The following is a 24,161-nucleotide window of genomic DNA, read 5'->3' as shown; positions in this document are numbered from 1 at the left end:
TGCACTAATTTTGCTCTTGTGTCGCGGCGACTTTTACAAACATACAAACAACGGGGACAAAGTACAACCAGACCCGGAACCACGATAAGTGTATCGCACAAATAATTGTTACGTGTGGGAATCGAACCCACCTCCCGAGATAATGGTAGCGGCGCGGCAGGGCGACCTAAACCACTAAGCTACACTATTTTCTTCATTTTCTTGCCTTCGATAAAAGATTACTTACCCCCGTTTTCTGAGGTACATTTAGCGGTAGTTTATCTATACAATATCGTTTTTTAAATGAGTTTAAACGCTATTGAATAGATAAACAACCGCTAAATGTACTTCAGAAACCGGGGGTTAGTAAAATTATATTTAACTAGCTGACCCGCGCAACTTCGCTTGCGTCACATAAGATAGAATGGTGAAATTTTTCCCCGTTTTTGTAACATTTTTTACTCGTTCCCTGCTCCTATTGGTCGTAGCGTGATGATATATAGCCTATAACCTTCCTCGATAAATGGGCTATCTAACACTGAAAGAATTTTTCAAATCGGATCAGTAGTTCCTGAGATTAGCGCGTTCAAACAAACAAACAAACAAACAAACTCTTCAGCTTTATAATATTAGTATAGATGGTAAATATTTAAGTTTTTCTGTCGTCGGTACCCTCCCACTCCAAGGATGGGGGGATATCGACATTGCCGTAGACACAGCGACAACCGTACACAGTCGTATACATAAGTGTTTTAATATATTATTGTAAAAATCTTATCGTATGGTTAGTGGTCAACCTAGTGTCAAAGTTGTTCAAGCCTAGCCTTTGACGTGGCTTAACGACTGTTATCTTAATTGACAACAACCGGAACCTTTTTAACGTGCCCTCCGAAGCACGGAGACGATCCGTTCAAATACCATCATACGGTCAACCATGTATAGAATGACCGCGCTAAGGGTTGCTTAACCCACAGATCGTTTACCGACCGGTGAGCACAACTAGCTATGGGCAGTGTTATAAAAAAATTATAATATGTTTGTTCTGAGTCTGGATGTTAATATATCTATATAAGTATGTATTTACAAGTATATAAGTATGTTTATCAGTTATCTGGTTACAGTACAAGCTCTGCTTTTAGCTCGATCCGTCCAGTGGTTTGTGCTGTGCGTTGATAGATCACTATCCCCCGGTTTCTGAGTTCATTTAACGGTAGTTTATCTATTCAGTAGCGTTTTTTTATATGACTTAATGCTATTGAATAGATAAACTACCGTTAAATGTACCTCAGAAACCGGGGGTATATCAGTCAGTCACCTTTGAGTTATATTTATATAGATTCTTCTGACTACCCCTCATAAATACAAAGCGTGATATTATCTCATTAGTCGTTAACCTCAACACACTTATTATAAGTAGGTAAACAGTTATCATGGTTATAATTAAATTATATTATAGACATTTAGGTTTGAATTGAGTTAAAAAACTTAAGGGATACAAGTGAGGATGGGCTTTGGATGGGTGACCATTTGAAAAACGACATAATGAATGTTTTTTAAAATATTTTAGTTTTATAAGAGCAATATAAGTAATTCTTGATACAATAGGGAGTGTATCGTATAATAAAAGAGATGCTAGGGTTTGCTTCCCGGTTATGACAAAATATTACCTAAAGATATTTTTTTTTCGAGTTAAAATCATCTTTGAAAACTAGCGATTAATGTGGCAAAATACACAATGCCTCGAAGTGGAATTGAAAATTCGGAAAAAATATTTTTCGCCATCGGTATACCTTAATAATTTTCTGAAGTTAAGATTAGGAATCTACCGCTAAAAGTTATTTTGAATGTAATTCTTGCAATTTACTTAAATATATCATGCCTAATAATTTGAAGTTCGGTTCAATTAGTCGATGCAATTCGATCGAAACGTCGGTGAAACAAATAACCTTTAATTTTCAACCGCGTTTAAGATATACATTATAATATTAACATTTAACAACAACAACAAAAATAGCAAGCAAAACCGCAGTACAACACAAACATTGGTACATTATTCAAATGTTGGCATCATTAAAAAATATAATCTGTAGGTTGGCAGCCCTGGCGAGCGCCGCGTCACTAGTAAATAATTGCTTCACTGAAGTACCGTGGAGTCGATGCGAGCTGAAAACTTTTGAGACAAAGGATTGAGTTTATATTATTGATTTTTAAATGAATAAGGTTTTTGTCATATTTAAGTAGTTATATGTTTAGGTAAAGTAAAAAAAACTGACCGGATATCGACTTTTGGGTTAAATATTTAAAATATAAATTTATTTTTACTTCAGTTGTTGTTATTGTACGGTTTATGCGTATAAAATTAATTAATTTTCAGATTAATGTTTAAGGAGTATTAACATTTTTTTTTAATGTACTACAAAAATAATTTATCAACAAAAGTTAGTACTAGTTCACTACGTATTACTAAATTAATACACTGTACATAATTTTACTACCAGTCTGGAATCTAGCCCAAAAAAGGGGAAAAAGCAAAAAACTAGACTGCATACTTTTCTTTTAAATTAAACTCATGATCAAATTTGGAAATTTCAAAATAACTTTTTTAAGACAACACAACGTTTACATAGCAAATTATCATTTAAAAGCTGCAGACAAAACCGTACGTTTTAGTTAGTGTATATTAAATTCATGATCGATGCTTCTTATCTTATCAGTACATACTGTTTGTTAACACATAGTAGGTATCATTTATTTAGCTTAGTATTAAAATATCCACATAATAACTAAATACTAATTTTATGTATTTCATTCAACTGGTCAACCTAGTGTCAAAGTTGTTCAAGCCTATGACATGACTTAACGACTGTTATCTTAATTGACAACAACCGTTCCCTTCAAAACACGGAGACTCTTAACTCAAATATTACTACCATACGGTCATCCATCTATGTTATGGCCGCGATAAGGTTACCTATATTTTTTGTGTGCAATATCTATTTGTCATGGGTCTCAGATTGGTTTTCCTCAGTTTAACCTATAGATAGTTGTAACGGGTAAGTCCCTGATTACAGAATTGATATATCTTAGTGTTAGTGTAGTATATTAGATAAATATCTAAAAATAAACTATTTAACTACCAGTTAATAATTGATATAATCACTTGTTATAACGGTGAAGGAAAACATCGTGATGAATGACACGTCTGACAGTTGTTGAACACAGCTCTTGAAGTCAAAGTATTTTCAAATTTTTACTATAATCTTTATAAAGAGGGTAAGTCTTTGCCCAGCAGTGGGACATAAAAAAGAGCAAACGAAATCTGCCCGTCCCTTTGTCTGTCTTGAAGATTGACTAACTAGTTTTAATTTTTCCAAAATTCACCTCCCAGCGGTTGAAATGGGGAATGAATTGTTGTACGTGAGCATACCCCCGTGTCATTGGCTAGCTAATTACAATTAAAAATGTATGCAACGTCATTAAGACAATATTTGAATGATTCATACAAATGAGTATGAATATTTTATACAAATCATTGTACAAACATGTGCGAGGCTGTTTTCCTTGTAATTTAATATTATTATATAAAATATTACACCTATAACTTTATTAGGTAAGTATTTAAACAATAACTAATACCTGTCATTTAAAAAATGATTACTATTTTTAGCATCTTGATAGAATTTTATCTTTTGCTATTAAACTACTGAGGCGATTTTGATAAAATTCTCCACAAAAATCAGATTTATAAAACTGCTAATAAGTCAAAAAACTAAGTAGGTAAACGTAAAAAAAATAAGAAACAAATAACTAGAAAACGAAAAAAAATACTATGTAAATTTTAATTTTTCTACAATAATTATCTTTTTGTCTTAAAAACATCTACGTAAGTAAAACCACAGGCAGAAGCTAATTTACAAAAAAATATCTTCAATTTCCTATATGTAAAAGCAATTATCGACCAATAATGATTCGGTATTATCACTTTTTCCTATAAAAAATATATACAAGCATATCCACACGCCTAAGTTAGTTCTACAACCAATATTTTAATCTCAAATCACGAACTAGGTCACACAACAAACAGGCGTTTTTTCACAACTTCCACTAAGTTTACAGTTATCTATACTAATATTATAAATCTGAAGAGTTTGTTTGTTTGTTTGTTTGTTTGAACGTGCTAATCTCAGGAACTACTGGCCCGATTTGAAAAATAATTTCAGTGTTAGATAGACCATTTATCGAGGAAGGCTATAGGCTATATATCATCACGCTACGACCAATAGGAGCAGAGTACCAGTAAAAAATGTTACAAAAACGGGGAAAATTTTGATACATTCTCTCTTATGTGACGCAAGCGAAGTTGCGCGGGTCAGCTAGTCTCATATATTCGCTATCATTGCGAAATTTAACGTAAAGATAAATAGCATTTATCAAGATTTGTTACGTTGCTATGTTGATTTGAAATACATATGTTTTTATACTAAGGTATTTTTTGAGGATTTTTTTGCACAGTCATCTATGTTTTACCGACTTTTAAAAAAAAGAAGGAGGTTCTCTTTCAACTGTTTCTATTAAATTTTTTCATATGTGTATTTAGCGAAATTATCGTTATATAGATTTTTACAGAACTATAGGTACATTTTTTAATATACATTTTTAAGTCCCTAACCCGCACTTGGCCAGCGTGGTGGACTCAAGGCCTAACCCCTCCCTCGTTTGGGAGGAGACCCTTGCCCAGCAGTGGGACATAAATGGGTTAAATTTATTTATTTTATTTTACATTTTTACAGACTTCAAGAAAGAGGAGGTTTTTTATTCAACTGCATTTTTTTATCGTTACGTAATTGGTTGTTAAAAGGTACCGATTTTGATGTTTCCTTTTTTCTATCCTATTTTCTATAATAATAAATCCTATTTTGTAAATTCATTAATAACCTACTAATAAATAAAAGGATAAAACTGGAAATTTTAAAGCGAAATAATGCTTTTGGAAAACCTAAATGCGTAAGCATTATTTACCGCTTAGCGACTAAATATGGGTAAATAATGTTTTCAAATAAAATTTATTGACATTTTGACACTAAATAGTAATTATTTGAAATTAATTGTAGGTCCATTTTAAATACAAAAACTCTATTTAAAAATAAACCACCTCTATACAACATCACGCTCCTCTACCTAAGGGTTATAGTTAGGATATTCAAAACTTGACATGACCTAATTAAAATAGAATGAGAAATATATAAAACATCTTTCACAACTTTCAGCAAATTCCACAGAAAACATAAATGAAAATGTATCTAAGCAATTTAGCAAAAACATTCTAAAAAAATTTAACAATCTTATATCGAACCCTGTACCACACACTCATGCTTTTACATAACCAAACCGTCTGATAAAAATTACCGAAACAAAAAATTCCAATCAAATTCGATCCAGCATTTTCCTCAAACCGTCACAAACAAACGAACATTTAACCGCCCGTCTGTACTCGTTATCAGTTATTTACACAGAGAATGAACCCACTGATAAGATAATATAATACCTAGACACTTGAAACTTATGATTATTACCGAATGCTATTATTATATATGTGTTATTTAATAATATTTTTTTTAGTAATAATATTTTTTATGAATGACAATGATATTATTATATGACAGTGAAAAATTTTGCAAGAATTTTGGTTTTTTTTTCTTTTAAGGAAAATATTTAAAAAAATATTATTTTATGTTTTGCACACGTGTTTTTTTTTTTGTTATTCTAGCGATATAAATTGTGTGTAACTCAAAGATAATGTATCTGTATAAAGAAACTATATTTGCGTTCAGTTCTATAGTTCCAATAACGTCGACCAATTTATCTAAGTTTGTCTCTTTATAATATTAGTATAGAAAATATTGATCTCACACACAAAAATATGATCATTGAACTATACAAATTAGTCACATACTTATCAATTGAGTGTAATTTCAAAATAAATCTGCACTTATAAAATTATTTTATCTGAAACAAGTGTTATTCAAATTCATAAAAAATCAACTTTTATTGAAACTATCAAATATAGGCATGTGTCCTTAAATTACAAATAATTCAGTTCATATTTTGTCATAACAAGTAAAATAACCTATACAGAAACCAAAAAATAAAAAGTGAAACAAAGAAAATATCCCACAACAAATATTAGCAGCACTCATTCGACTCCACCGCGCTATCTGTTCTAAAGTCGTCACATGGCGCGTCGCAGTTCTAGTGTATTGTGTACTCGCGCAACGTTTGTTGATACTTGTGTTATTATTATTATTTGTTCATTTTATTTTAATACAATAAAATATAAGAAGTTTAGGTTAAGTAATTGGAAATTGCTGTAACTACGTACTTATTGGTGAAAAGTTGTATGTATGTTAAAATATTGATATAATTCTTAATAATGTATAAGACTGTTGATTTAATTTTGTAGTGAGTAATATTAGAAATTGATTTTGTTAGTGTTATTTTATTGGTGGAAAAACTTAACTTAAGTTATGTTACTAGAATTGTATGAAATGTTTAATTTATGAAATTGAAAATATGTATTGAAGGTTTAAAATACACTAAACATAGAAAGGGTCAATTATTGCATAATACCACGGTTTTCAAAATACCTACTTAAATGCTCTTTGTCTTTTCTTAGCAAATATTAAATATAATAATATTATATTAAACTTTCTAACTGTGGGGCCGTGAGTAACATAGAGTTCTTATTAAGACTCTAGTTAGCTATACATAATAATGTTGTTTAAAATTAAAATAATTTAAATCAATTACTTGTTTTTACTTTTAAAAAACAATCAATCAATGAACATTTACCTCTTAGATAGCAGTGGCCGGATACTAATGTAATATCGTGATAAAATTGATAAATTTAAATAAATATTTCTTTGATTTCTCATACCTACACGTGTTTATCTTGCTAACATACTTATGATCAAGATAATACGATCAAAAACCATTAAATTGGAGAGATGATCGAAATTTATAATACTTTATAGTATAATAATATTGTAATATTCAAGAAAATTATAACCAAAATTAAGCTTGGAAATATTTAGTGAGCGTAATTATTCATAATTAATAATTAAATAATTTCGCGCTCAAGAAAAACAGAAAAAACATCAGGTCAATTTGTTTTATTATTATTAAAGTTATTTAAACGTTTATAAATTTTCTCGAAAATATAAGAATTGAAGTAATAGTTTAATAAACAAATCAATAATTATATTGTGCATATATTATATCTTCATTAGCCTGTATCCGTCAGTAAAGTGATTTCTCTAGCGAAGGCACAATATCAGAATCGATATCACCATTATCAAACAATTGTATTTGATAGGAGGCGCCCATAGCCAGTTGCGCTCACCGGTCGGTAAACGATCTGTGGGTTAAGTAACCGTTGTATAAGTAAGTCATTCTATAGATGGGTAACCGCATAGTGGCATTTGAACTGGGCGTCTCCGTGCTTCGGGAGGCACGTAAAAAGTCGGTCCTGGTTCTTGTCAATTAAGATAACAGTCGTTAAGCCAAGTCAAAGGCCTTAGGGCGGCTTGAACAACTTTGACACTAGGTTGACCACTAACCATACGATAAGAAGAAGAATCAAACAATTGAAGCAAAAATGTCAACCTCACTTTACTAATATTTATCAAAATACAAATTACCACTCAAACATACAAACAAACAAACAAACAAACAAACAAACAAAACATCTCACAAAAAGTCAAAACAATGAATTCTAAACGTCAAGTATCAAAACGATTCGTTCTCGATACACAAATCCCCATAACGTACTACAAAATTACAAGGGGATAGTACAAGCGACTCTCGCGGTTATGTGAACGAGATAGAGTCGAATGTCGCTTGTATGGACACAGCAATAGGTACTGACGTGTGGTGCAAGTGAAAACAAATATATATGGGATTGTAATTTTCGGTATTTTATTGTTTGTTAAGGATAAAAGGTTTAGTTTTTTTGTGTATTTGAAATTGTTAATGGTATATCAGCCCTGAAATTGAATATTTCTGAGCTTATTAAATTATAATTATAATGTTTTTACTTTCAAATTAGACAACTTCTGAACTGAAAATTGAGCAGAAATGTTCTTTAATAATGAGTTGCACATTAACTGTATTTAAGACAGTACATTCATAAAGTTATCAGAATTCTAACTTTTATAGTAATACGCAACAACGGTCGTCTTTAAAATTCTACTAAATTTATTAATGGCTTTAAAAATACTTGAAATGGATATAAATACTTGAATTTCATTTGCGCAGTTTCTTCTATTAAAATTAAATAATATAAAAAGTGATACAATTTAATGTTACCCATCCATTTACAGTCCGAATTACGTTACACTTAGCTTTTATCATCATTCTCACGGAAATATTAGTATTTTATTTTAATTGTACATATAATTTATTTCTTCATCAATTCCATTTAATTTCGACTAAAAAGCCGTGACAGCCGGTCAAGTGTGAAATTATTTTACTTAATCAATATTAAATTAATTCCGTATTGTTTTTTATTTGATTACTTTAATTAATTGATTAAAATATTCCTACTCCATCTTATTTAAAAACATAATATAACAAAACCCAGTATCTATATTTTATAAATAAATTTTACATAAAAAATATGTGATGACCAATCAAAATAATGGAAAATAACCTTATTTATTTCAAATCTCTTAAAAACTCAATTAAAATATATGTCATTACATATTTTCTTCAAAATAAACATAATAAAAACTTCAATTAGCTCACAAAATCCAATTTTACCCACAAAACACGTAATTCTAAATACAATCTAACAAAGAATCGCTACCGCTACCGCTTGTGACTTAAACCACACACAAACAGTAATTTCATCCATGAAATAGTTGGTGTTACCAAATAGGGATTAGAGTGAGACGGCAATACGCGATCGCGCGAGTGCGAGCGAGATAGCACACCGACTGCGTTCACAGCGCTCTCTCGATTTCTGAATGCCGCTTATTTTAAACGAATCTTTTAGAGGTTTGTGGGAAATTGGGGTTTCGAGTTCGAGTTCCGTATTAGTTAAATTGATAAGTAATATGTTTAATAACTGCACTTTTGGCGCAGTTGTTTAAATGTCACCTCGCCGCAATAACCGTAGCGCCGCGTGTGGTTCCAATCACACCCGGGACTAATATTTGTGTGATTAGCACGAGTATCTGTTCTGAGTTCGTTAATGTAGCTATATAAGTATGTATTTACAAGTATATAAGTATGTTTATCAGTTATTTGGTTACAGTACAAGCTCTGCTTAGTTTGAAATTAATACCTTATTTATTTAAATTATTATTTCTTTAGTGCTTTTTGTCCCACTGCTGGGCATGGGTCTTCTCCCGAAAAAAGCTTAAGTCTACCAAGTGTCTTTGTGGCTCAAGTGCGTTTCAAGAGCTGTGTTAAACAACTGTCAGACATGTCATTCATCACGATGTTTTCCTTCACCGTTATAACAAGTGATCATTATTTATTTATAAATTGATCAATTAAGAAGAAATTAACATTAAGGTCGACAAATATTGTCAACATGTACGTATGTGAATGAAGCAAGGGAAGTTTGTAAGGATACATAATATCCGCCTTTTTCCCTTAGTGGTAGGCAGAGATCAAAGAACGTCACTTGGTACGATCCTTACAAACTTCCCTTGCTTCATTCACATGCATACATGTTGTCATACAGGACCGCCGGTTACGAACACCTGACATAGTTTTATTCCTATTTTATTTTAAAACTAGCTGACCCGCGCAACTTCGTTTGCGTCACATAAGAGAATCACAATTTTCCCCGTTTTTGTAACATTTTTCACTGGTACTCTGCTCCTTTTGGTCGTAGCGTGATGATATATAGCCTTCCTCGATAAATGGACTATCTAACACTGAAAGAATTTTTCAAATCGGACCAGTAGTTCCCGAGATTAGCGCGTTCAAACAAACAAACAAACTCTTCAGCTTTATAATATTAGGATAGATATCGATTCTTTCAACCCACGTTCAAGTGCTACCTTGCAAGATTTCTTGACATCCGATAGTCTATGAAACTTAAAGAATTAGTTGTATAGTTTATCTTCTTATAATATTAAAATAGATATCGTTGGTTATTTTAAACTGTGTTTTCCGAGTAATATAAATATACATTTCCTTAGTACGAAAATAAAGGCTTTCTGGGCTTGAATAACTTTGACACTAGGTTGACTACTAACAATTTTTTTTGGAAGCTGAAAAACATGCAGGTAGATGTTATGACGTAGGCATCCGCTAAGAAAATATTTTGATCAATTCTACCCCCAAGGGGATAAAATAGTGGATTGAAATTTGTATGAAAATTCTGTCCTAAGTCACAAACCAAAAAACCAAAAGCTAGTTCGAATATAAATTAAAGACCAAAAACACTTTAACCGACACGGGTATCAAACCCAAGACCTCTTAAGCAGTAGTATACACTACCGACTGTACCACTGAAGCAGCACACAAAGCCAGGAGGAAAATCTAGACTTTAAAATAGTTCTGAGTGTGACGTCCTAGGTCTAAAGGTTAGGTATAATACGTAAGCACTGACTGAAATTAGTGCATAGTGTTGTAGCAAAATGTATCGATACATTTTATCTCTCAGCTGACCCGCGCAATTTCGCTTGCGTCACATAAGAGAGAATGGGTCATCATTTTCCCCGTTTTTGTAACATTTTCTACCGGTACTCTGCTCCTATTAGTCGTAGCGTGATGATAATGATAGCCTATAGCCTTCCTCAATAAATGGGCTATCTGACACTGAAAGAATTTTTCAAATCGGACCTGTAGTTCTTGAGATTACCGCGTTCAAACAAACAAACAAACTCTACAGCTTTATAATATTAGTATAGAAGTATAGATTTACCCTCTTATTAAAAAAATATATGAAGTTATAGAAGGCTTGTAAAGAGTTTTGTTTCTTTCACTCCTTAGCGAAATGAAAGAGAGAAAACATGTTATAGTAGTATTTTAACTAAAATAGGTTTATAGTGTGTTTATGAATAAAAGGGTTAGTATAGATGTAACCCATTAATATCCTACTGCTAAGCAAGGGTATTCTCCTTTAGCCTTCCTCAATAAATAGGCTATCTCATGGTAAAAAATATTAAACCTACTCTCTAGCTGTTAAAAACCATCACTATGTTATATATGTAAATAATTAAAACATGTAATAATTTGAAGGTTATTCCAACAATATAATCATATTGTAAATCCGTTCCGTTTCAGTCACGCCTCTGACTTCCATATAACTAGCTAGTTTTTGACTTATTTACTTGGATAAAAATATGTAAGATAGATAGCAAAGCCGCGTTGATCTCTAAAGTTAAACTACGCTTGTCAAGGTTGTTAAGTGGATGGGTGACCATATCAAAGATTCTGAGCTTTTTCGGAAGGCACGTTAAATTGTGGGTGTAATTTTCAAAGATCTTTGACAGTCGTTACCTGTAGTCAGAAGCTTAAAAGACTGACAACTGACTGATAATCGCGTTATAACCCAGGTAACTGTGTTGTGGAGGTCCGATATACAGTCGCTCCATGTAAAATACTGGTATACAGCTGCATCCGGTGAGACTGGAAGCCGACTCCAACATAGTTGGAAGAAAGACTATCCTGATTAATTGAAAGTGTCCTCCTCACGTGTTTAAAGTATTTTTAAAAACCAAAACATAAATGAATAAGCCACAAAACCGATTTTAGAATATTTCGTTCACCTATTTAATTCAAATCGATGAACTCATATCGATATGTCCCAGCACTCCGGTTTGCGGACATCTCGTGGCCCACTTACGCGGCGGTCGGGATGACAATCAACTATCTAATTAAATAACTACCACGACTGACTATGTACTTGTATTAGACTAGGCAGACATACTGGCCGAACTATAAGCCCTATGTGACGGTTTTTGCGATATCTTCAATAACATTGAGTAGTTGCCTTGGTTAACGAAAAATTATTAAACTTGTACTCGTAAAAGGTTCTTCTAGAATACTCAAGCTATGTATTTTATTTCGTAAATTTGTTGAAATTGTAATTATTACAGACGGAAATTTTTTGGGCACTCATTTACCAACGAAAATACGAAACTGTGACGTCACACCGTATTTCTACTAAAATGTGTTTTTAACATTTTATAGACAGTAGCTGATTTGATTGTTATCAAGTACACTACTATCATCATAAGCTTATTACGATTAGAACCGAGTCACTGCAACCTTCAATTCCTTCCCCACAGCTGCAGTGTCACACAGTCTCGTCCCACCTATATCCTAAATTCCTATACCATTTATCCCCACGATCGCTCAAATTTCATTAATTTTTATTTTTACGAAACGATCGACGATGACGTATATCCAGGTTGACACGAATGAAATGTAGGTAAGGATAACTTTTACTTACACACATAAAGAACTCTAAGTAATGTCTAGAAGTTTCGTTTCGTCATCTTAGAACCATTCGATTGAAATTATTATTATAAGATTAAGAATTTAAAATCCCGCAAAATATTACGCTTATCCCTTTTGCTGCCAACAACCCGATTGGTGGGTTTAATTTTAATGGGTTAACTGACTTGGGCATGAAAGGCTTCTGATAATAATATGGGCTATAAGTATACTAAGAAGTCTTGGTTACAATGAGTAAACCATTTGCCTACCTAAGTATTTCTATAAGCACATAAATATACTCCGAAACAACAACATAATAACTGAAAAATCAAGCCTAACTCCTCATAAAGACCTGACACTTTTTCGTTGAGAAATGTGTTGCGCATACCCTGCGCCCTGGGCGCCCCTGGGTGGAGCCCAGGGTTATGTGGTACTCTCCCGCCAGAAGAACGGGCATACACCACTAAAAGCCCACGAGTGCCTGTCAATACCGCGTGTGTGACGTGCGACGGGATGACTGCTTGCACTACTAAAAACGAGGAGTCGCACACCACGCGATATGAACTGACTCCTATACTCCTATCTCCAAACACTAACAGTCTTCAAGGCACTCACCTCGCCATGCAAGTTCCTGCCCTCCGGCGTGTTCTCCGGGAGGAAGTACAGCCGGAGACTGACGAGGGTCTGGTCGGAGACGCGGTCTGTCCACAGCAGCTGCAGCTCACCTGGGCAGATAAAGATGGTGATGCTGTATGAAGAAAACCTAGAGAATAAGGCTATGGTAGCACCAAAATCTATAACTATCCTTCCTTGGTTCTCTGCACCATTATAAATACATGCGGCCTTTGGTATTCCCGATTAGGGAAAGGGTTTAGGCCCTTAAATAATGAGTCTGAAGACATATTTATATAGTAAACCCTATTGCACGATACAAGATATTTTGAAATTAAGTAGAACCGATCCTTTTCGCATTCGATTATTGTTTCACGCGCAATTTATTAAAAGGTCCTAGTTATAGTGATTTTTTAGTTCAATAAATTATAATTATTACTATAAAATAAAAAATCGAGGACTCTTGGACCTTGGTTAGAAAGGGCGAATTCGCGGCAAGTTATTTCACGCGTTACCGAGATACTAAGCGTAAAAGATCACGTCCACAAGCTTCGCGTGAGTTGAAAATACGCGAAATACCTTTTTCCACAAAGGCACAAATAAAGTTCCCCTTTTCATAGAGCTGTTTGAAGAGAAACAGTTGGTCTTACCAATGGAAACGAGCTCGGAGTCCTGCCATATCCTGACGAAGAAGAAGTCCCCGATGGCAATGATGCGGTCCGTGGCGCCCGTGAGCCTCAGAGCCTTGTAGAAGGTGTACTGGCCGTGCTGGCCACATGGCGCACCGACCAGCTGGAAAAGAAAGACCATTTTTTATATCTATCTATACTTATAAAGCTGAAGAGTTTGTTTGTTTGTTTAAACGCGCTAATCTCAGGAACTACAGGTTCGAATTGATTTTTTTTGTGTTGAATAGACCATTTATCGAGGAAGGCTTTAGGCTGTATAACATTACGCTAAGACCATTAGAAGCGGAACAACAACGAAAAATGTTAAAAAACAGGAAAAATTATGACCCATTCTCTCTTATGTGACGCAAGCGAAGTTGCGCGAAAGTTGCGAATATTAGTATAGATATTTCATTTTTTAAATTCCTTTAGTATAAGGTTAATTTTCGTTAACGGGCAAACAGCTACTCCACCATCACATCAAAGAACAACAAACTAAACTATTTTAAATCAACATCTATAAACAAATTTAAACTTTAACAATATATCGACCCGGTAATCGAACCCCGAACCCCTCCAGTTTTACAAGCAAGTAACGAACAATACGAACGGATATACGAAATCGTTCGACTTGTACGGTCAGCATACAAATTGTATGTAATATATAAATTTATTATGTACACGACAATTGTTTATTAATGCTTAGCAAGTAAATACTAATATATTGTCTGCTCTGTAAGGATATATTATTTTTATTTTATTAAAAAAAAGACAACTCCCGCAATAAGAATTGTTCTTGTGTCCTGGGGACTTTTACAGACATACAAACAACGGACACAAAGCACAACAAGACACGAAACAATCATGTTCCATGTGGAAAACGAACCCACGACCTCCGGACGTAATGATAGTGCCACGGAGGCAGTGGGATTTAAACCTACGATCTCTACTTGCTTGCTAAAGCTTTATTCCTTCACACAATACATATATTATTACGACAATAACAATAAAAAATCTATCAAAACATATCACAGCTCACCCCCTTTGGTCACAAGCGTAAAGTTACAGATAATATCAACATAAAAACACTTTCCTTAACCGATTTAATTATGCAAACGTCATCACAACGGCGGAACTGATAAACTGTTGCTATCCCACTCTAGCGAACACCTCTCACTCTGACTCGTATAACTTTGGGTTAACGAAATATTTTAATGAATGCAGGTAAAATGTGCAAAATGCTTTAGTTATGTTTAATTTTAAGACATGCCTGTTATTTTTTGGCATTTATATTATTACTATCCGACCCAGCAAACGTTGTTTTGCCATATAAATAAAAAAAGTGTCACTTAGGGGTATGAAAAATAGATGTTGGCCGATTCTCAGACCTACTCAATATGCTCACGAAATATCATGAGAATCGATCAAGCAGTTTCGGAAAAGAGAGTGGTAACTAAAATTGTGATATGGAAATTTTATAAATAAGACTAGCTGACCCGGCAAACATTGTTTTGCCGTACAAATTTTAAAAAGAATAGTGTCACTTAGGGGTATGAAAAATAGATGTTGGCCGATTCTAATACCTACTCAATATGCTCACAAAATTTCATGAGAATCGGTCAAGCCGTTTCGGAGGAGTATGGCAACGAAAACTGTGACGCGAGAATTTTATATATTAGATGATGTTTAACCCAGAGGTGTAGGAAGAGTTTGTATGTTTGTAAAAGATGCACAAATGCACGCGTTAATTTCCATTTCGTAAGAATTTCCCAGAAACTGTACAAGGTAAATAAAGCCACGTAAAGTAAAAACCCTAGAAATCAAAGGTCGTATGTGAATCCTAATCAAGAAATAAAAATATGACACACAAGCTTCTGGCCGCGACTTCGCCTGCATGAAAAAACTTCTCGAGGTAAAAAGTCTCCTATGAGTTAAACCAGGTTATAAGCTATCAATGTACGAAATTTCTTAAAAATCCGTTCAATAGTTTTATCGTGAAAGAGTAACAAATATACAAACATACATACATCAATGCACACTTACAAACTTTCGCATTTATAATACTAGAGGCCGCCCGCGACTTCGTCCGCATAGAAACCTTTCCCGTGTAAATCCTGATCCTTCGAGAACTCCGGAATAAAGCAAAAAAATAAGCCTATGTGTTATTCTGGGTCTTTAACTACATATATACCAATATTTCATCGTAATCGGTTCAGTAGTATTTGTGTGAAAGAGTAACAAACATCCATAAATACCTACATTCCTCACAAAATCTCGCATATAGTAGCAAAGCCGCGTTTGTCAACTACAATGATAAAATAATCAACTGAATTGCATATCATATGCCTAATACAATGCAATAGTAGGTATGTAAATATTTAAACTATTAGATCATCATTAAACATCTGATTCATGATAATTTTATATGACACTGCTTACGCTTGTGACTTTGCCCGCGTTGAAACGTTTCTCGAGGTAAAAAGTATCCAACCTCTCTTATTCATAAAAATATATGAAGTTATGAAAGGCCTATAAAGTGTTTTGTTTCTTTCACTCCTTAGCGAAATGAAAAAGAGAAAACATATTATAGTAGTGTTTTAACTAAAATAGGTTTATAGTGTGTTTATGAGTAAGAGGGTATGTGTTTATCCAGGTTATAAATTATGTGTGTATTAAATTTCATTAAAATTGCTTCACTTTTTGCGTGACTGATGCCTAGTTTTTGAGGTACATTTAGCGGTAGTTTATCTATTCAATAGCGTTTTATTATATGAGTTTATACGCTATTGAGTAGATAAACTACCGCTAAATGTACCTCAGAAACCGGGGGTGAGTGCCTGGCTGATGTACAACGTACAGTCGAAACTACTGAGCGTACAAACTTGACATTTGCTATGAACATTCCTTAGTAAGTGTAGAGGAGCACTAAGAGAGGATTTTTGGAAATTCCTCTCCGAATACGGTAAAAAAGGAGGAAGAACTTTTATATGAAACTAGCTGACCCCCGCAACTTCGCTTGCATCACGTAAGGAAGAATAGGTCAAATTTTTCCCCGTTTTTGTAATATTTTTACTTTACGGGTAACAACGCGGGCAAAGCCGCGGGCAGAAAGTAAGTTATAAGTAAAAGTAATTAAATTAATACATTACAATGTTTGTATAAAACAATAAGTTGACCTAAATGAGTCATCGTTATGTTCTCGATTTAACACAATTTCAATGTCTGGCATTGAAGTGAACTCAAATATTGATACGACGCTCAATTTTAAGCTCACCAAGCATTGTTAATAACAAAAAAACATTATATAAGTGTTTAAATGTAGGTATCATTATAATGCTGAATCGTTTGGGATAAAAATCATAAGAATCATATATTACGAGGCGCCCATAGCCAGTTGCGCTCACCGGTCGGTAAACGATCTGTGGGTGAAGCAACCGTTGGCGCGGTCATTCTATAGATGGGTGACCGTATAGTGGTATTTGAGCTGAGCGTCTCCGTGCTTCGGAGGGCACGTAAAAAGTCGATCCCGGTTGTTGTCGATTAAGATAACAGTCGTTAAGCCAGGTCAAAGGCCTTCGGGCGGGTTGAACAACTTTGACACTAGGTTGACCACTAACCATACGATAAGAGGAAGAGGATCATATATTACCTATATTACGACGAAAGACATTAAGTACTCAAAGTAGTAAAGGAATTAGCTTGTAATATTATAAATTCCAATGTAGTATACATGTTTCACGCTAAATGGCTAGACCAATTCGGGCTAAATTGTGCTAGGTAATAGCGTCTATTTAGACGAATGCTTTGACTAGACTAACCCCCGGTTTCTGAGTTAAATTAAGCGATAGTTTATCTATTCAATAGGGTTTAAACTCATATAAAAAATGCAATTGAATAGATAAACTACCGCTAAATGTACTCAGAAACCGGGCAAAAGGTTTTTCGAAAACAGCAACACTGTCATGTGGTCATAAGCTGGACAGTTAAGATATTTTCACTTGATAAACTATAGTACCTAGCTGAAATTTAAATATACTGTTGCCCAACGCTGGGCTAATAATAGACGATAACGTCACAAACCTTTTGAAAAGTTCTTTTAGGAACATTTGTACGAGTTTCAGGTACCTAATTAAGTTTTCTTATGAAATTCTACAGAACTTTGGTTCTTAGTACATCTTAGAGTTACGCATTAAATACGGTTTTTAGGAATTCACCACATTTTCAACTGAAAAGATTTTCATGAATTATTTAATGATTATTTAATGTAGACTAATTTGTTGAATTATAATAAAAAATCTCAACAAAAAAAAAATGAACAATACAACTAAGTACTTAAAGTAATAACTGATAACATTATTTTCTTCATGACGACAATAAATATTTTGATATAATTTCGAACACTCCCACTACCAGAAAGAAAGTGATGTCTTAAAAATAACCAATAGACTTTTAATACACAGGTAATCGTGTATTTCAAATCAAAATCATTTACCCCCGATTTCTTAGGTACACTTAGCGGTAGTTTATCCATTCAAAAGCCTTTAAACTCATATAAAAAAACGCTATTGAATAGGTAAACTACCGATAAATGTACTGACAAACCGGGGGTTAAACTCACAATTTCCAATCAACAAACAGTAACAGAACTAAAGCTAGGTATAATCTTTTAAAAATAAAATATATTTTCTCTCGCGTTGCCATATTAAATGAGCAAGGTAGTGTGCGAGCGAGACGGTAAATATCTCTGTACTCCTCGCACAGGGCTTTCACAACAGTTTGGATTAGGGTTGACCAATCTTTACTAAGATTATAAATGCGAAAGTTTTGAATATGTTTGCTGTTATTATTTTATTCGAAAAGTGGGACATAGTCCAACAACTTGGCTAGATTACAATTAATTGTCTTATAAATATGTATATTAGGTCGGGGGCAAAGTCTTTTCGCATTATAGTATGTCATGTATGAACTTGTAATAAAATCTTTTCTCTACACAAAAACTGAAAGAAACCTAATGAATCGTGTACTCATTTGTGATTCTTGAAACCGAAGAGATTTTATTACAAGTTCATACATACTATAATGCGAAAAGACTTTTTCCCCGACCTAATTATCTTCAAAATTACAAGATTTTAACTTTGGACTTTAATATCAAATAATGACAATTAGTTATTTATTTCCTTTATGTAACTGTGCTATTTATGGTTTAAAGTGACCGAAAACCCTGACCCCAAGGTTATGAAGATATTCTTTGGCAAAAATATCACATTAAAGTTTTAAAAACTACTGTGTTACGAACATTCTGCTTCGTGGATTATGGTAGGTAGGTATGTACTTTTTACTATTAAAATGAAAATCAAATCTCTGAACAAAGTGTTGTACGTACTTATTTAGAAGTATATAAGTATGTTTATCAGTTATCTAGCTACCATAGTCCAAGCTCTTCTTAGTTTGGAATCAGATAAGTGAGTTTAAATATTCTACATACTTATCCGTTACAATTACGGAATTTATTACAAACTCGAAAAGGGGGTTATGGTTGTTTAAATGTTTACTTATTAATAACGCAAAAACGATTTGAAAGATTTTGATAAAATTTCTCACACAGATAGTTTATAACCTGTATTAGCACATAGAACATTCTTTTACGAAGAAAAAGTCGAGGCCTAAAGCTAGTACCTAAACTGAACACTAAGTACTATACTCGTGTGATGACTCGTGTGATGTCACTCACTACACATTGTCACATTCACATGATTGTTTTCTTGACTTCGTATTACCTGAGTAACGAAAACTAATTTAATTAAAACACAATAACAAATAAAATGCGTCAATGTAATTAATATAGACAGTACAAAAGCTAAAGGAAAGAGCCGGTATTTTTCAAAAATAATTAATAACTGGCGAGTGGCAACCCTGAGGCGAAACCCTATTCTCTAATGTAACGCCGTATATTGGTTTAGGGATCCCATGTCTGTGTTGCTCAAACTTTTAACAAATATTATTATTTGGTGATAAAAATCTGTAAATAACAGTCGTAGGCATGATATATGCGAAAGTCAGTCTGTCTATTAAAGGCTTTCATTGCTAAACCACTGAACTGATTTTAATGAAATTCAGGGGAAAACAGCTTTGCCTTGTAATAAAATGTTTACATTCTGTCACATCATAAATATGTAACTACTAACTACATAATATCTATACTATCTATACTAATATTATAAAGCTGAAGAGTTTGTTCGTTTGTTTGATTGTTTGTTTGTTTGTTTGTTTATTTGAACGCGCTAATCTCAGGAACTACTTGTCCGATTTGAAAAATTCTTTCAGTGTTAGATAGCCCATTTATCGAGGAAGGCTATAGGCTATATATCATCACGATACGACCAATAGGAGCAGAGTACCAGTGAAAAATGTTACAAAAACGGGGAAAATTATGATTCTCTTATGTGACGCAAGCGAAATTGCGCGGATCAGCTAGTTTGAGAATAAAAATCTGTAAATAACAATCTTTCATTATGCATGCGTAAGGCGAAATCGTAGATATCAAAGATGACTGACTGACATAGTGATCTATCAACGCACAGCACAAACCACTGGATAGATCGAGCTGAAATTTGTCATGCAGGTAGATGTTATGACGTAGGCATCCGCTTAGAAAGGATTTAAGGGAATAAAATAGGGGGTGAAAGTTTGTATGAAAATTCTGTCCTAAGTCACAAACCACGCAGACGTGGACCGACAGACATGTATGTATCTGAATGAAGCAAGGGAAGTTTGTAAGGATCGTATCAAGTGACGTTCTCTGGTCTCTGCCTACCATAATGGGAAGAAGGCGTGATTTTGTTAATGTAAATCATACATACCTAGGTTTGTCTTTTGTACGTCCAAAAAGGAATGTTCTACACTACATGATACATCCCCATAGAATAAAGACACCGCAACGTCAGTTCGTTAACAAAAAAAATCTAGAAAAAGTTTAATGAGTTTTTTTCGTCACTTTCTAGTCAATAATAGAGTTTCAACTACATTAAATAATTATAATCTGTTTGTTTTGTATTAACTTGAGAATCCATGCCCCCAATACGGCTTAGTTTCGCTATTATACAAAATAATGACGCAAAGACCTCTTGTATATACATACAGTTCTCAAAGTTTTTTTATTTTTATACTCTTAGGTCATTCAACTCGTGTTTAGGTTTCTGATCGATATTAAGGTCGTAGGGTTTGAATGCGTACATACACACATACATACATACACATACAAATATACGTACATGAGTACTTACATACATACAATAAACAAACATAATATCACGCCTGTTACATCCGAAGGTGTAGACAGAGGTGTCAGTCCCAAGTATGGGGCGCCTGTTATTTACCGGGTAAGCCATTTCCGAACTACTATTAAGAAATACTCCAATATATTAAAACAATACCAATAGCATTTTGTCCGACCCAGGAAATCGAACCCGTGAAACTACCGGAAGTATAATGTCTATTACACATGACCGGTTATTCTATCACTAGCTGACCCGCGCAACTTCGCTTGCGTCACATAAGAGAGAATGGGTCATAATTTTCCCCGTTTTTGTAACATTTATTACTGGTACTTTGCTACTATTTGTCGTAGCGTGATGTAATATAGCCTATAGCCTTCCTCATAAATGGCTATCTAACACTGAAATAATTTTTCAAATCAGACCAGTAGTTCCTGAGATTAGCGCGTTCAAACAAACAAACAAACAATCAATCAAACAAACAAACTCTTCAGCTTTATAATATTAGTATAGAAGTATAGATACACTAACATACATACATAATACCACGCCTTTTCCTAAAGGGTAGGCAGAGAGTACATACACATTTCGCAATATTCAAATATCAAGGATAAAATCATCAGTTTTCCTTGACAAACATTTTATTTAAACTTCCTTCCCCGATGCCAAGGAAACGTAAGCAAGGTAGCAAAATCTATGGTAGATTACAAATTATATCAGCCTAGATTTTCTTCCAACTATGTTGGAGTCGGCTTCCAGTCTCACCGGATGCAGCTGAATACCAGTGTTTTACATGCAGCGACTGTCTATCAGACCTCCACAACACAGTTACCTGGGTTATAACACGATACTAAGTAAGACTGGTTGTCAGACTTTCAAGCTTCTGACTACTGTTAACGACTGTCAAAGATTTTTGAAAATGGCAGCCGGGACCCACAATTTAACGTGCCTTCCGAAACGCTGAAGCAACCTTGCATGCCTGAGAGATCTTTAGAACAGTTCTTGAAGGTATGCAAAGTTCCCAACCTGTGCTTAGCCAGCGTGGTGGACTCAAGGCCTAGCCCCTCCCTCATTACGGGAGTAGACCCTTGCCCAGCAGTGGGACAGTAATTAATTACATTTACTATTTTTTTATTATAGATAATAGGAAAAAGTTAATTAAAATTATATAAACAGTTATTTTTAACTATAACAGTCAATGAATCATTAAATTAAGTGCGGCATAATTAATTAACTAGTAAGAATATCTAATTACCTCATTGTTTGAAAAGAAAATACGATATATTTAAATATTTCTGAGATAACATTCGTTTTAGTCATTTTTGAAATCAATTAAGCAAAAAAGGACTTAAAAACTACGTGATAAAGTTCAAATTGCTTTACATAATATAACTGGTAGAATTTTCATCAAACGGTTATGTAAAATATATACTTATATTTTGTTGCTAAGGTCGGCTTATACTAGCACCGCCCCGCGGTTTTGCTCGCACCGCTTACGTCTTGGTAACCACAAAACCGATATTTAGGACATAGTTATTTGATCTTGATACTGAAATTGTGTATTAAATTCTTGTAGATTTAATTTAAATGTATTTATTCTAATAATCCGAAATGGATGCACGTTTGTTACTCTTTCACGAAAAATATACTGGACGGATTTTATTGAAATTTAGTATACTGATAGATCATATTTATATTTTACCATGAAAATTATTATGACACGGACGAAGTCGCAGGCAGAAACTAGTTTAATATAATTGTAGGTTTTACAATTTACCTTAATCTATTAACTATTTTATACTCGCCAAACTTATTAGTTTAACGGCGAGAATGCGCTCTTACTGACTAACATGACATACTTAAATAACTAAACAAACAATAATCAGTGAATTAAAAGAAAATAATAAATATCAACAACAAAACTAAAAAATAAATTAACAATTAATTATTCATAATGCCATTCCTCGCCATTTTAAAGGGCCAATATACTAAATTGAAATAGCTTTCATAATAATATATGTACAAGCAAACCCTTGTAAGGTAAGCTAGTAATATGATAAAAGTCTGATAAAATTATATCAAATGATATGCTAAATATTATTTTGTCACTATAGTCGATAATTACAAACGTAATAATGACTTTTTGTTACTCCTTTTATTTAGGACTAGCTGACCCGCGCAACTTCGCTTGCGTCACATAGAGAAAATGGGTCATAAGTTTCCCCGTTTTTGTAACATTTTTTACCAGTATTCTGCTCCTATTGGTCGTAGCGTGATGATATATATAGCCTATGTCCTTTCTATATATATAAATATCGCCATACCAAATTTCATGCAAATTGGTTCAGTAGTTTAGCAGACAGACAGACAGACAGAGTTACTTTCGCATTTATAATATTAGTATGGATAGTATGGATTCATCACGATCATGATCATTGTTATCTATACTAATATTATAAAACTGAAGAGTCTGTTTGTTTTTCTGAACGCGCTAATCTCAGGAACTACAGATCCGATTTGAAAAATTATTTCAGTGTTAGATAGCTTATTCAGGAAGGCTATAGGCTACATATCATCACGCTACGACCAATAGGAGCAGAGCACCAGTAAAAAAAGGTTCCAGAAACGGGTAAAATTATGACCCATTCTCTCTCATGTGACGCAAGCGAAGTTGCGCGGGTCAGCTAGTTTGTTATAAGTTACTAACTTATAACAAGTGACAATGATTATGTATGTTTGACCACTAACTGAAACATTAACGTTCTTGGAGTGAGACACGTTGCATATAAATAGACGATCTAATTTTATCTTTATGGGTCGGTGATTACCTAAAGTATTCACTGCGTTGGCGTTTATTCTCCAAATTAACAAAAATGTACGTATTATACTGACTGCACTTTACTACATACTAGTGGCATTATAAATGCGAAAGTTTATGAGAATGTATGTATGTATGGATGTTTGTTACTCTTTCACGCAAATACTACTGAACCGATTACGATGAAACATGGTATGTAGGTAGCTGAAGACCCAGAATAACACATAGGCTACTTTTTATCCCGGAGTTCCCGAGGGATCGGGATTTACACGGGAAGGATTTCCACGCGGACGAAGTCGCGGGCGGCCTCAAGTAGATAATAAACTGGATTAACGCATAGCATACTTTTTA

At 33.7% G+C, this 24,161-nt stretch overlaps 1 protein-coding gene across 1 annotated transcript in view; it reads right to left on the bottom strand.

The window, feature by feature from the left end:
* LOC142985250 (uncharacterized) overlaps positions 1-24,161 on the bottom strand; it is an 83,224-nt gene that overhangs the window by 52,806 nt on the left and 6,257 nt on the right. Inside the window, exons 3-4 of the mRNA XM_076133297.1 lie at positions 13,701-13,842; positions 13,054-13,163 (exon numbers count right to left, since the gene is read on the bottom strand). Coding sequence (XP_075989412.1) covers positions 13,054-13,163; positions 13,701-13,842 — 252 coding nt within the window. The remainder of the gene's footprint in view (positions 1-13,053; positions 13,164-13,700; positions 13,843-24,161) is intronic.

The sequence above is a fragment of the Anticarsia gemmatalis genome, chromosome 29 (genome assembly GCF_050436995.1).
Source record: "Anticarsia gemmatalis isolate Benzon Research Colony breed Stoneville strain chromosome 29, ilAntGemm2 primary, whole genome shotgun sequence".
NCBI lineage: Eukaryota > Metazoa > Arthropoda > Insecta > Lepidoptera > Erebidae > Anticarsia > Anticarsia gemmatalis.
This window is presented reverse-complemented; position numbering and strand designations above follow the sequence as displayed.